We start from the raw sequence: 13,058 nt of genomic DNA, 5'->3' as shown, positions 1-13,058 counted from the left end.
ATTTATTGTAGTTTAGTAGTTACAGTATTATTCAACCACTATTTAACCCTGACGGACTTCAGTTAACATTGGCTGTTGCTAAAACTACTCTTTTCAAAACAGTGGGGTTTCTGCTTAGGTTAATAAACCATACAGAACAATAGTACTGAAAGCTGGTATAACATTCATGTTAATAAATGTTCCCTGATCTTCTGAAAACTGGAAGTAATGCACTGTCTTGTTACAATGCACTTTCATAGTAACAATATTTGCTGATTCTTCTTGTTTGCGGAACTACCAAGATTTAATATGGAATTTAATATCCCATAAAGAGTTCTGTACTGCTTTTCTGTAATGAATGGCACGTGGCAAAGCTATTTCATATCGTTCAAAAGAAGCCAAACTTGGCACAGCACAAACTAGATATGTATTGATTACCTGTTCATAAAGTCAGCTGCATTTTCTGATAGCTTTTTTAAAACGTTTTTTTCATTCGGACATCATAACCAATTAAAGGGCCTGAATCCGTTTTTGGTTTTACGGCTTTTTGTTGTTGTTGTTGTTGTTGTTGTTGTTAGTCACCTAAGTTTAGATTTAATTCCTCCAGCCCCCTTGTATAGAGACACTAAATTAGGATTTTTTAACCACCTTGGAGAACCTCCAGGACTGGTCGGAGGTCCCCATAAAGAAAGCGACTATTTTCGCTTCATGTGGAAGGAAATTTTACTTACAAAGCAGAACGAGGCTGAAGTTGGCTTCGTCGCCAGCTCCTGTGAAACCAGTTATCCAGTCAGGAGAGACTTACAAAAATGTTATTTTTTAGTAGGCAGAAAGGTCTTTTCGAGCGCATCTCGTAGTTTATACTAAACGAAAACTAGTTTATACATATCAGTAGCAAAGAGAAGAGAACTAAGGCGCACTGGCAACATATAAAAATGAATATTCACTGAATAAAATTCTCTTTAAAATAAACGTATTTATTTCTGAGCTTTAACCTAAAACTCAGTTTTGCATCTTGCTTTTAAACGCGATAGTCTAACGACTTAGCGGTTATCGAAACCAGGATGCATAGAATCAGGCTTTTAATACGAAATAGTTTCCAGTTCGTTACATTATCGTTTAAATTAGGAGACTAGTGTACATTGCAAATTGGCTTTTGAATGTTAAGGGGAACTATATCTGAAAAGAACATTTTCCATCAGAGCAACCATTTTCAATAAAAATCCGCTTTTCCTTTTTTCTTTTTTTTCCGTTGTAACGGTGCGTCAAGGTAAAAGTCGGAAGTTTCTAGACTTACAATTGTAACCATCAGAAGACACACAAAGAAGTATTTTGGGGATTTTGCAGGCTTTCTATAGAAAGACCTGGAATCTCGTTCCTCCCACTTGTGTGGACGTGGCATATTCAGTTTTGCAGGAGGACCCTGGATTGTCTTGCCATTGACGATTTCCAAATGAGATTTAAAGGAAGTGTTGTTGTTTTCCCTTTAAAGATAGCATACATTCTTGTTACTAAGATTTAATATAGAAAATCGACTTGTCCCCCTACTTTTTTCAGTTTACCCTTTTCTTAAATGCCTGAATTGTAATCAAATGTTTGCATGCTCCGTGCATTTCGAGACTTGAATCTTGATTGATTTTTTTTAGGAAGAGCTGCCCACTAGCGCTTTTATTATTGATGTGCACACAATGCAGTATCCTGGACATAATTTTCAAAATGAGAATTTCGTCAGAGAATTCCTTTAAAGTGTGCCATTACAGAGCGTGTAGTAAGTGTATGATTAAAATTATACAAAACCGGGATTTTAAATCTACCTCAATCCAGGTTGTTTTTCAATAAAATTAATGACTAAAATGAATTGCCCTTGTAATACTCAATGAAAAGATGTACACTTGAAGTATGAAAGGTGGTAATAAAAAATAATCATTTTTTTATATTGATAATCAGTTAAGTACCAGTTTTTTTACTCTGTTTTTAACCGTGCCTTTCAGAATGGAATAACAGCAGGAGCTGTGTTAGAAGTATTCAATTGCACCACTGATGTGCTTATATCTGCTGGTTAAGCACATCGTGATTTTTTTAAATTTAAATCAAAGAGTTCATATCTGCAAGAGAATAACTAAAAAAACAGACAACCCAAAATCTGATGCAATCTCTTCCCACAATTTCTTTTATCCGTTACATAATCCAACGAGTCGCGTCAGATCAGCTCTTGTAGTCAAAATAAAGACAATTTGGGAGGTGCCTGCCTTCACCCTGCTCGCATTTCAGAAGTAAACGGATCGTGTGGTCCACCAAGTCCCGGCTTCCTTCTGGAAGTTTCTCTGGGCTACAGTATAAAGTTGGTCCCGATGTTGAGCTGCTCACAGAAGAGCTCTGGGTGGAGAGAGGATTCGTGTGTTTGGAGGCGCAGAAGAGTTCGCACCAGCGGTTCTGCAAAATATTCAGGATAAGGTAATCGGAAACTTTCTTTTCCTACATTAAGTATTGTATTGTTTAAAACACTACGCAAAACAACGGGTATTTAGGACGGTAAGTGCTGTTGTGTTTTGAGAGTAGAGACGCTATACCAAAATAAGTATTTTATTTTTTTTCAATTAGTATTGATCTAACGGTCGCTGTTTAATGTTTAATGACAATTATGAATGCAAAGTGTCAAGCCTGCAGGATTTTTAATACTAGAAACTTTGCAAAGTGAGGTCAGTAGTGCCATTTTGACAGATTTGTACCAATCTAGGTTTGTTTATTTCAGACTATAACGCCGATTCCAGTGTCTCCATAATTTTGGTAATTATGGGGAGACGCTGGTCCATAATTATGGCGATATGAAAAACAGTTTAACATTGCTTTACACAATGGATTTAGCTTTCATACTCTGGCTCATACCCACTTATCAGTACGCTGTAATGAAGTACAAAGTAAAGTAATAACAGATCTGTGTTTGAACTGATGTAAATTCTAAGATGTATATCGTGCTTACTGTTCTCCTACAAAGAAGGAATGGAGTGTTGTCGAACCACTGTTTTATATGTAATGATTATGTTTTTCAGAATGGACTTGATTAAGACTTTCGCCGCATTGAAAAGATTTCATTGCATAAAGTGGATAAAATGGAAATGAGTAGACATTTTAAATTCAATACATGTGAACGTTAGTGCAGATCACAGAACTGAAAAAGGCTCCACAGTGGAGACTCTTTCCGTTAGTGCACATTACATCCATATCATCTATCTGTTCACCACAGAAGTTCACATTTTCCGTCAGCATGTTAAAATGGATATGTTACAGAATTAGTCAGAAGTGTTGAAGCATTTTCAAGATATGAAGTGTTTTTACTCTTTAAAGTTGAACTTAATTTTGCTATTTGGAACATATTTGAGAAAATAAGTAAACAAATCTGATAAAACACAGAATATCTTCTCAAGTACATATTCAGTTCAAAGTATTGAATTAAAGATGAGCTACCGAAAAAGAGCAGATTTTAAAAAGTGTGGTAAGAAAATAACTTTTAACATTTTTCTACTATAAATAGTACTGAATTTGGAGTGCCAGAATTGTAAAAGATATCCTTTTGTTGTTGTCTTTTTTTAATTGACAGGTAGTAAGCGCTTAAATTCCAAGAATAGCCATGGCTTTCAAGGCTGCAGTAGTAAGCTTTCTCATTGGCATAGTGGTGGCAGAGCCAGTGGCCCTGAAAGCTCCCACTTCGGTTTTGTCTGAGAGCACTGTCAACCTCGGCCTGAACCTGTACCACACCATGGTGAAAGACCCCTCTCTGAAGTCGGAGAACATTCTGTTCTCGCCTGTGGTGGTGGCCACTTCCCTCGGGGTGATGAGCCTTGGTGCTAAGGACAAAACGGCCAGTCAGGTGAAGTCTCTCCTGCGCGTCAACCTCCACGAAGACAAGCTCCACCCAGCTTTCTCTGAGCTGTTCAACGACGTCAGCAATGAAACTGCACGCAATACCACCTGGAAGGTCGGCAGTCGCCTCTATGGGCCGACGTCAGCCGAACTCAGACAGGAGTTTGTGGAGAAGAGCAGGAAGCACTACCGGCATGACCACTCCAAGATCAACTTCAGAGACAAGAGGAACGCCCTGAAGTCTATCAATGAGTGGGCTGCAGAAAACACAGGGGGCAGATTGTCTGAAATCACCAGAGATTTACCGGGGTCTGATGGAGCCATGTTTGTCAACGCTATGCATTTCAAACGTAAGTAATATTAGGTGGAGAAGAAGTTGGTAGCATAGAAGCTGTAGTGATGCAGTTTTCATATGTTTAGGTTTCAAGTGCATCTATAACTGAGTTGCAAAGCACTTGAGGATGTTTCACTGGGAACTTAGTACATATGTAAATGGTTGTTCGAAAGAGTTTTTAAAAAATAACTACTCCAGTTGAAGCTTAGTATAGATTAAAGTATTCTCCCATTGTTAAATATACAAACCTTCCAAGATATAAAAAGAGTGACACAGAAATTACTTTATTTACTGTTTTGCTCTTTAATTCTGACAGCTCACTGGGGTGAAGCCTTCCACCATAAGATGGTCGATAACAGAGGTTTCCTGATGTCCAAAACCCACTCAGTTTCTGTGCCAATGATGCATCGGACAGGTAGAATTGCCATCTTTAAAGTTAAAGTTGTATTTGTAAAATAAAAATAAATACACTAAAATAAATGTCTTAATTCTTGGGTCCCATAACGGTGCAGAGATTCATGCAAATATGTAAAACGCACCAATTTCTGCCTGTTTTTTTGATTATCTGGTAATGTACAGATTATTTAGATTATAAGTATCCATTAGAGAATATTTTGTGAAATGTAGTAGCATTGCCACTACGAGTTGACTTACTGTCAAAAACAGTAACTTGGTGGCTGTGTATTGCTTGGTTGTATCAAATCCTAGATACCTCTTATTTTTGCACCGTGTTTCATTCAGTAGCTGCCTTTTTTGTTTTAACTGGGGGAAAAAAACATCATTTTAATTCTGACAACGGCATGTTCTCTCATACAGGCTTCTATAAATATTACGAAGATGAAGTCAACCAGTTGCAAATCGTGGAGATGCCACTTGGCCACAGGCAAACTAGTATGATGATCATCATGCCTTTCCACGTGGAGCCTCTGGAGAGGCTAGAGAAGATGCTGACCAAAGAGCAGCTCAGTGTCTGGTCTAACAAGCTTCAGGAGAGGGCTGTGGCTGTGTCTCTTCCTAAAATAAACGTGGATGTCAACCATGAACTTCAGGTAAGCTTGACATTGAACACATCTAATAGAAGGTGGCCAGTGACACACATTTACTTTTTCATTTTTTAAATTACCACTGAGTTGTTACTTGAGTGCAAACTAGTTATAAACCATATGTCTTTCAATAGGGTAACCATACTGATTTGTAGTGAGACCTCTTTGTGTGTATTCAGCAGACTTTTAGTGTAAGAAGGTGGCAGTGTCTCAGACTGATTTACTGGGAATTAAATGGATTTTAATTATTATGTCTCAACAGAAACACCTGCAGGAGCTGGGTCTGGCTGAAGCTGTTGATAAGAGCAAGGCTGATTTCTCCGGAATGACTGGGAAGAAAGACCTGCACCTCTCCAACTTCCTTCATGCTACTGCCTTTGACCTGGATACAGATGGCAACCCCTTTGACCAGGATATTTATGGTCGAGAAGAGATGAGGTCACCCAAGCTGTTCTACGTAGATCACCCATTCATTTTCTTAATCCAAGACAAGAAGACCAATTCCATTCTTCTCATAGGAAGACTTGTCAAACCAAATGGTGATGGAAACCATGATGAATTATAACAAAGGAAATATAAAAGAGTAATACTGTTACTTTTAAAAGACATTTTGTACATTCCAGGCACTTGAGGTAGTGTGGTCTGGGAACTGGTTTCACATTGCTTAAGAAGATCCTTTGAAAGAAGAAGAATACATTCACGTTAGCCTTTCAAAAAGCTGAAAGTTGACACCTTGTAATAGAAACATGTTTTTGCATTGAAAAGGGACTGAGAAAAACGCTTGATGTAGATGACTGTAGCTGTTCTTCCTTCTTGTCATAATTGCTTGTTAGGAGGTGCTGTATTTAATCTTCCCCTTGTCTTTGATGGTACTTATGATTGTAAGGTTTCAGTCCATAAACACAATGCACAGAAATTAATCTTACCACTATTGTAACCTCCCATCTCAGGACTCTTAGTTTGTAATTTGTAGTTTGTTTCCAATTGAAGTTTTTTTTATTATTTGAAACCTCAGGAAGTCAGTTTGAAAACGCTGAAGTACATACCTGAAAAATGTACTTTACAAGTTTTCAGTTTTGTGTTTGTTCTGGTTTGTAATGTTTCTGTACATATGTGTATTTTTATTAAAAAAAGAATTTATGAGCAATTGTTTCTCATTCATCTTTTCTTCTGCTTATTTGACTGGTTAAGACGTGGTACACTGTAGAAAGCACCTTTTATGGCAACATTGAGCTTGTCTTAAAATCTGTATGGAAACGCTAGTGGATACAGTACTGCTAAAATTATCTGGTAAAATTGCCATTACAACTTTCCAAAGGATAAATGTATTAATCTTTATATTGTAAAACCTTTTTTAGAGAATGTTCTGATAAAAATGATTTCATAATGGTTTCCAGTCTGAGGTACTGTAAATGCTTCAGCTTTTGCTTACAAGAATTAACATACCTTTTTTCATTACTGCAAGTTTAAAAAACAGATCTGCTTCTGTGTTGGAATTAAAATTATTGCTATGCAAAACTAGTGGAAATAATGACAAACCATGAGCTTCTAAAAAATTAATTGAAATACCACAAAATAATGGGACATGATTTACACCTTTATTTAAGCAATATAATGTAAAACACCCAAAAAAAAGTTTCAGCAAAAGGAAACAATTTATAGAACTTTTGACAATGTCCAAAATTCTGTAGCTTTTGTTTCATCACAAAATAAAGAGACTTCTTTTTTTGGCTCAAATATATTGCAGGTAGGTAATATAAACACAAAAAGAGGCCACTCACTATAATTAAAACATTGCATACCAAGATGTCTTGGAATAGCACTGGTTCTGTGTTTAAGATTGAACCTACATAAATACCAAATCTGAACAACAGCATGACATAAAGCAGAAAATTACTTCTCAAAGTTTATCTACACAAAATTTACCTGCAAAACTTAAAATACAGCAGCTGCCTGTGCAGGAACTAACCGATTATTAAATGCACAATTCCTTACTTTTTATGTTAAACAAATATTGTATATGTTGAAGTCACCTAAGCAGTCATTCAAAAATTCAGATACAGAAAGTTGCTTAGAATCTGTTTTCAGCTTTTTACTTTCAGCATTTCACTGGAAGAGGAGATGGGTGCATTTTTCAAAACCTTGAGAAAATCTGTCAAATGCAGTGGCTGCTGTTTTTAAGACTAAGTTAAATATCTAAACCCACTGTCAGTGTTGAGTAGTGTTTTTTTTCACTGTAAAAATAATGGAAATTTAACTTGAAAATACCCTAAAGATTGTTAGTTTCATTACTGCACACTTACCAATTTTCCTTGGAAATAACACTACAATATTAAAAACAAATCTTTTAATTGTACAGTAGATGGAGTAGACCTACCAGTCTACTTTTGACCTCCTAAGACTAATTTGTATACTGTTTTTTTCTGTTATGGCAACCTCAATAGCTAACTATACACTTACCTGATAATTCACACAAACCAAACCCAACTTCAATTTTAACTAAACGGGTGGGTTTCTGGGTATGGCGTAGCATAAATTAAGCATTTATATAAAACAAATCACTGAATTTTACTGGGGGCTGGATTACCAGGAAACAAAACATTAAGGAACAGGAAACGTTTAATATCAAAAGGCATGTGAACCTGCTTAAACAAGGCTATTTTGGCTTAAAGAGCACATCTTCCTCATGTTGACAGATGTCCCCAAGGAAGAATACTCATTTAAAAAATCCCTTTGTTAACAGGGTTAACATTCCAATTCATAGTCAATAGCCAATTCATAGTCAATACATACACAGACTGTAAAAGCTGTGACAGAAAATAAAAAGCCACATAAACCTCTCTCAACAATTCACTAACCCAACTTGAAACGGCAAGTTCTATTTCTTGACATCTTTTTGCCAGGGAGAAATGTCAGCCATTTCAATTGAAGCGTTTATCATTGCGTCTCACAAGGTTAATACAGTGAAAACTGCACATCAATTCACAAAACTGGAGTGGACTGTGGCAGGGCCTGGAGCTTCAGCCCATATTTTTACGGTTGCCATAGCCTCTCCTATGCGTGTCCTTCCAGTTGTCCCAGTCACGTGCCTTCTGCAAGGCCTCCTCATCATCGTTTTCAATCTGCCTCTCCTTCTCTTCCTTCTCACGCTCCTCGTTATCAACGTCAGCTGAAGGGAGAAAGGCTTTAATGTCCTACAACAGTGACAGTCCATGTCTCTAACACTCGTGAACAAGGAAACATATTTAAAAAGATAAAGACAACTGATTTTTCATTTCTCTTCTTCCATTTGGGGGATTCTTCTGTGAGCGATTTAAACTGGTACCAAGTGATTTTTAATCTGTTTGAATACATGTAGATCTCTATATTGTACCTCCATGAAAACTGACTGCATATAGGAGTCTTGTTAAACATTAATGCCTTCATTGTGTTTAAAACGGACATTGGGGAGATACGTTGTATAAATCAAAGAGTGATCCAATTAAAAAAAATATATGGCCTGAATTTAAGAAAGATGTTTTCAGTTCTAAACGATTTTAGCATTAACCCTCCTTTCGGTCAAACACCTTTTAGCACATCCAATGTTTAATTTCAAGGGGACTAGAGGTTTAGGGAACTAGATTATTCGACTTCATTTCGAATTTCAATGCAGGTCCCCACAACAGAACAAACTTTACCTGCACTCCTGGGGATTCCCTGGTCAGGAAGCATTCCTTGTTTCCTATGCTGTTCATACCAGTCACTCACAGTCATGGTAGGAAGGCTGGGATATCCCGCACCAAAGACTCTAAAAACATTCAAGATATTTCCTTGATTACCCTTCTTAGTGGTTAATTTGGTGGAGTACTGCTTAAAATAAAAAATAAACGGCAACAATAGAGATTCAAATTGTCTTTATCATAACCACATTTACTCACTAGGTATTTAAGAGTAATCCTGATAATAATCCATCAAATAAGAATGTTTTTTAACTTTTATTTTTCAGAAAAAACAAACACAACAAAGCTTAAAATACATGGGAGCTCACAAGAAAGAACCTACTAATATAGGAGGTATAGAGACAATAAATAGTGAAATAATAAAATCACTGCATCTAACCACTACTTGTTGTACTAGTAAAATGCAGGTCGGTTATACTTATTTCAGAAAGTACAATTTCTACAAATGGATGCAATCTAGTGTAATTGAAGGGTAGCTCAGTGTCCACCAACTTGTAAAATAAATTATTTGGCCACAGCAAGACCTGCTGGTAAAAGATGTTTGTATCTGAAGAATGACAGCATCTTGGCAACAAGTTGTTAAAGGCTGCAGAATCCCAAAACTACTCTATCACATTATGCTCTCAAAACAGGTATGCATAATGGATACACCCAGAATGCACCTGAAGCAGTGGATTGACGGTAATCTTCAAATCAATATTAATGACACTTAAAAAACAACTCAAGACCCTTTTTTTGGATACATTCTTGGCCAAATCAATGGCATCTTGTCCAATCTTAATGTGCTCCTGTGATACTTCCTTGTATCATGTAACTTCATACCGTTGCCTGTTTTTACATTTGTAATCTACTTATTTTAAGGAAAACCCTGAAGAAAAAAATTAAAATAGAGAAACTGATCATATTTATACACTTACCTAGCTTGAGCTACATCTTTTGTAAGAATGAATGGTTTCATTGGAGGTCTCTGCTGCTGTCGTTGTGGTGGTTCGGCAGAGTGCTAAACATACAAAGACAATGAATTCAATATTACCAAAATCCAACACACAGAAGTGAAGGCCCATTGTAACCCTGGTTGCTCAATCGGAATCCCAAAACCATACCTTCTTAAGTACATTCATTCTCTTTAAAATTTCCATCTCTTGATCAATGCTTTCAATCTCCTCCACGGCAATGGTAATCCATTTCCGAACATTCAGGAGGTAGAAGTCTCGCACAATTTCATCTTCTGCTTGCCCACTCTCTACTGCGGCTTTGATCTCTGACAGCTTCATTTCAGTTGCCTTCTTCTGTTTATATCTGTTTTTCAAAAATGTTCAAGGTAAAGCAGAGGGAACAGATATTTTATTACAGCTGAATATACGACGATTATATGTAACTCAAATTCTGGTATTTTGTACACCACCTTCATATAATACACTACAACATGTTTATACGTTATATATAAAACAGGATGTTTATGATTGTATTCAAGTAGGTGGTTGCATCAGCATGCGTAGGCTGCAAAGGAACAAGTAAAGGTTTATTCCTTGCTGAAAAGAGAACGAAAGAAACACATTTCAGCATCCTAAAGAAGGCTCCACAGCCAAAAAGTTCATAATAATTGCTTACACTTATATAGCGCTTTTCTTTTCTCCTCCACCACCAGTGTGCATCCCCACCTGGATGATGTGACGGCAGCCATAGTGTGCCAGTACGCTCACCACACACCAGCTATCAGTGGGGAGGAGAACAGAATGATGGAGCCAATTCATATATGGGGATTATTAGAAGGCCATGATTGGTAAAGGCCAATGGGAAATTCGGCCAGGACACTGGGGTTAACACCCTTACTCTTTTCGAGAAATACCCTGAGATTTTTAACGGCCACAGAGAGTTGGGACCTTGGTTTTATGTCTCATCCATAGGACAGCACCTTTTTACGGTATAGTGACCCCATCAATATACTGGGGTATTAGGACCCACACAAACCACGTGGTGAGAGCTCCCTACTAGCCCCACTAACACATCTTCCAGCACCAACCTTAGCTTTCCCAGGAGGTCTCCAATCCAGGTACTGGCCAGACACACACCTGCTTAGCTTCACTGGGTTGCTATTTGTGAGGTGCAGGGTGAAATAGCTGCAGGCAATTACTTTGAAAACCTATGGGGACTAGTTAAGACTCAGTTTGTTACAATCAGAAAAATAATGTATCACAAATTTATCAATCACTGGATAAGGTTTAATGCTTGAGCTTGCCCGGTGCAATGATCACCTTTCTATCTTGGCTTGTCTCTGAGTTGCCATGGCGATCAGGTCCGGCGGGTGGAAAGATGGCGGCGGCCCATTGCCCAAATCTTCGGATGTTTCATTGGAATTCCCGTCGGGGCTCTCGACTGAGTTCGGGAGCTCGAACTTCATGATGTCATACTCTTTGCATCGTTTGAGAAAATCCACGAAGTAAGCCCTAGCCTTCTGGACTTGCTCCAGTCGCTTTGCCAGATTCACCTGCTTCATCGTCAGAGCTCCAAGAAGCGCAGGTAACAACAAGTATTTTAGATCGGCTGTCGCTATTTCTTCTAACTCTTCATTCCGACTGTTAACAAAAAAATAACATTTTTAAGTTTGATAAACGTGGCACGTACTGAATTGTTCCAACTCTTATCTAAAAATTAAACGCACCTATAAAACAGTCTTTAATGGTTATGATAGTGCCTTTGCTTCGCCTTCAAATGCTACGAATAATATAACGGGACCTCACAATGTCAAGACCTCAAACCAATAGACTGCAGGATTTTATTTTCATTTTTTTTTAGCAGAAAGGCTAAACATTTTATCCCCATGTGGTGTCAGTTCCCGTATTCGTATTTAAAGCTATGCAGTTTTAATAATAGCTGAATGGTATCTGTAATGTAATAGGTAGGCCTTCACCAGACTGGGTTGATCAAATTTATGTTTGGGCTGAATTCAGTAGCTACCTGAACAAGTCGAGTTGAGCGGCCATACGCGTAGCCTCCTCCAGCTGGATAATACCACGCTTGACTTTAACTTGGATTGGGTGGGATCCGGTGGGCTCGTTCGTGGTGTCCACGTCGTCAAACACTTTCCACCCGTAATCGAGCAAATCGGAAAGTTTCGGAGATTCCGTTTCAGAGCTCTGGGTTTCACTGACTCCTTCTGCAGCTGCCATTTTTTTTCCTCTAGAGTCACTGAGGTCCGACTCCTTTCGGCTGCCGTAGTTTCCGGGTCTGCCTTGCCCTTGTTATTGGCGTGACACGCTCCTGGTTCTTGTGACACAACCGCACATAAACTCTAGCGGTTGTCGGTGTTCTCCGGATCATTTCGGAAATTTTCGACGTATATGCTGCGCTGTGAACAGAAGCTGTGGTCCGTGTGCTGTTGACTCTTCTCCAAGAGCCAGCTGCAGCATCACAGGACTGGTTCCCTGTTCGAGACAAGTCTGTTTACCCGGCCTTTGTGGAAAGGAGCAGTTTCTATTTTCGGTCTTAAATGCGCTTTCTCTTTAGATTATTTCCTCAGGTAATTTTTAAAGACTGAATGATATACCGTTATCAATAGTGGGTTTTTCACTAGTGTTATGAAACAGCCGGCAGAGGAATCCTACTCCGTTGGGACCCTGTGCAAGACCCTTTACCCCAACTGCTCCAGGGGCGCTCTTCAATGGCTGACCCTGCGCTCTGACCCCAAGCTTCTCTCTGTCATGGAGAGCAAGTTGGAGTATGCGAAAAATACAAATTCCTAATGCAAGAAATTGTATATGGCGAATAAAGTGACCTTATCTTATTTTGACGTTTGATTGTAATGTTGTGATAGCTTTTAGGATTTTGAATGGCCACCTGTACCTGTATCAATCTCCCCATTTACTCTTGTGTAAAGACTACACGGTAGTGATTTAACGGCGCACGATTCCTTGGACACGTGTTTTTACCAAAATGTACATTTATTTTTTCATGACCGTTAATTGTTCAGTTATTTTTGCTTTGTACCACGACTGCGCCTGTCGCCCACACGTAGGCTTGTTGTAAAGTGGTCTAGAAAAGTAGTTTGAGATCATTTTTACGATGTTGTTGCAACAATTCAGTTTAGGTTTCATGAATGCTAATAGCGAATTTATGCAATGC

General features: G+C 38.2%; 2 protein-coding genes across 3 annotated transcripts; one reads left to right on the top strand and one right to left on the bottom strand.

The window, feature by feature from the left end:
• The first annotated feature begins 2,203 nt into the window (after window positions 1-2,203).
• On the top strand, window positions 2,204-6,364 carry LOC102682979 (serpin H1-like). Of its 2 annotated transcripts, XM_015351302.2 has the most exons (6): window positions 2,204-2,433; window positions 3,030-3,472; window positions 3,578-4,190; window positions 4,491-4,589; window positions 4,991-5,223; window positions 5,480-6,364. In XM_015351302.2, exons 3-6 carry the CDS (start codon window positions 3,608-3,610, stop codon window positions 5,780-5,782), a joined length of 1,218 nt encoding a protein of 405 aa, XP_015206788.1. In that variant the 5' UTR covers window positions 2,204-2,433; window positions 3,030-3,472; window positions 3,578-3,607; the 3' UTR covers window positions 5,783-6,364. The 2 variants fall into 2 exon arrangements, with proteins under 2 accessions (XP_015206788.1, XP_006632894.1); XM_006632831.3 differs by lacking the exons at window positions 2,204-2,433; window positions 3,030-3,472 and having other exon boundaries at window positions 3,479-4,190.
• Window positions 6,365-6,793: 429 nt separating this feature from the next.
• On the bottom strand, window positions 6,794-12,146 carry igbp1 (immunoglobulin (CD79A) binding protein 1). The gene is made up of 6 exons (XM_006632768.3): window positions 11,895-12,146; window positions 11,192-11,512; window positions 10,040-10,235; window positions 9,854-9,936; window positions 8,895-9,004; window positions 6,794-8,386 (listed from the first exon to the last, which is right to left on the bottom strand). Exons 1-6 carry the CDS (start codon window positions 12,104-12,106, stop codon window positions 8,238-8,240), a joined length of 1,071 nt encoding a protein of 356 aa, XP_006632831.1. The 5' UTR covers window positions 12,107-12,146; the 3' UTR covers window positions 6,794-8,237.
• Window positions 12,147-13,058: the final 912 nt, after the last annotated feature.

The sequence above is a fragment of the Lepisosteus oculatus genome, chromosome 8, assembly GCF_040954835.1.
Source record: "Lepisosteus oculatus isolate fLepOcu1 chromosome 8, fLepOcu1.hap2, whole genome shotgun sequence".
NCBI classification, from domain to species: Eukaryota; Metazoa; Chordata; class Actinopteri; order Semionotiformes; family Lepisosteidae; genus Lepisosteus; species Lepisosteus oculatus.
Note: the sequence above shows the minus strand (reverse complement) of the source record. Positions and strands in the feature narration are given on the sequence as shown.

Excerpts from the sequence above, each read along its gene's own strand:
- LOC102682979 (XM_015351302.2), top strand. The coding sequence starts at position 3,608 with ATGGCTTTCAAGGCTGCAGTAGTAAGCTTTCTCATTGGCATAGTGGTG. Across the intron at positions 4,191-4,490 it reads CAACGCTATGCATTTCAAAC|CTCACTGGGGTGAAGCCTTC; the intron begins GTAAGTAATATT and ends TAATTCTGACAG. Across the intron at positions 5,224-5,479 it reads ATGTCAACCATGAACTTCAG|AAACACCTGCAGGAGCTGGG; the intron begins GTAAGCTTGACA and ends ATGTCTCAACAG.
- igbp1 (XM_006632768.3), bottom strand. The coding sequence starts at position 12,106 with ATGGCAGCTGCAGAAGGAGTCAGTGAAACCCAGAGCTCTGAAACGGAA. Across the intron at positions 10,236-11,191 it reads AGACAAGCCAAGATAGAAAG|ATATAAACAGAAGAAGGCAA; the intron begins GTGATCATTGCA and ends TTTGAAAAACAG. Across the intron at positions 8,387-8,894 it reads GGGAATCCCCAGGAGTGCAG|CTGACGTTGATAACGAGGAG; the intron begins GTAAAGTTTGTT and ends TTCTCCCTTCAG.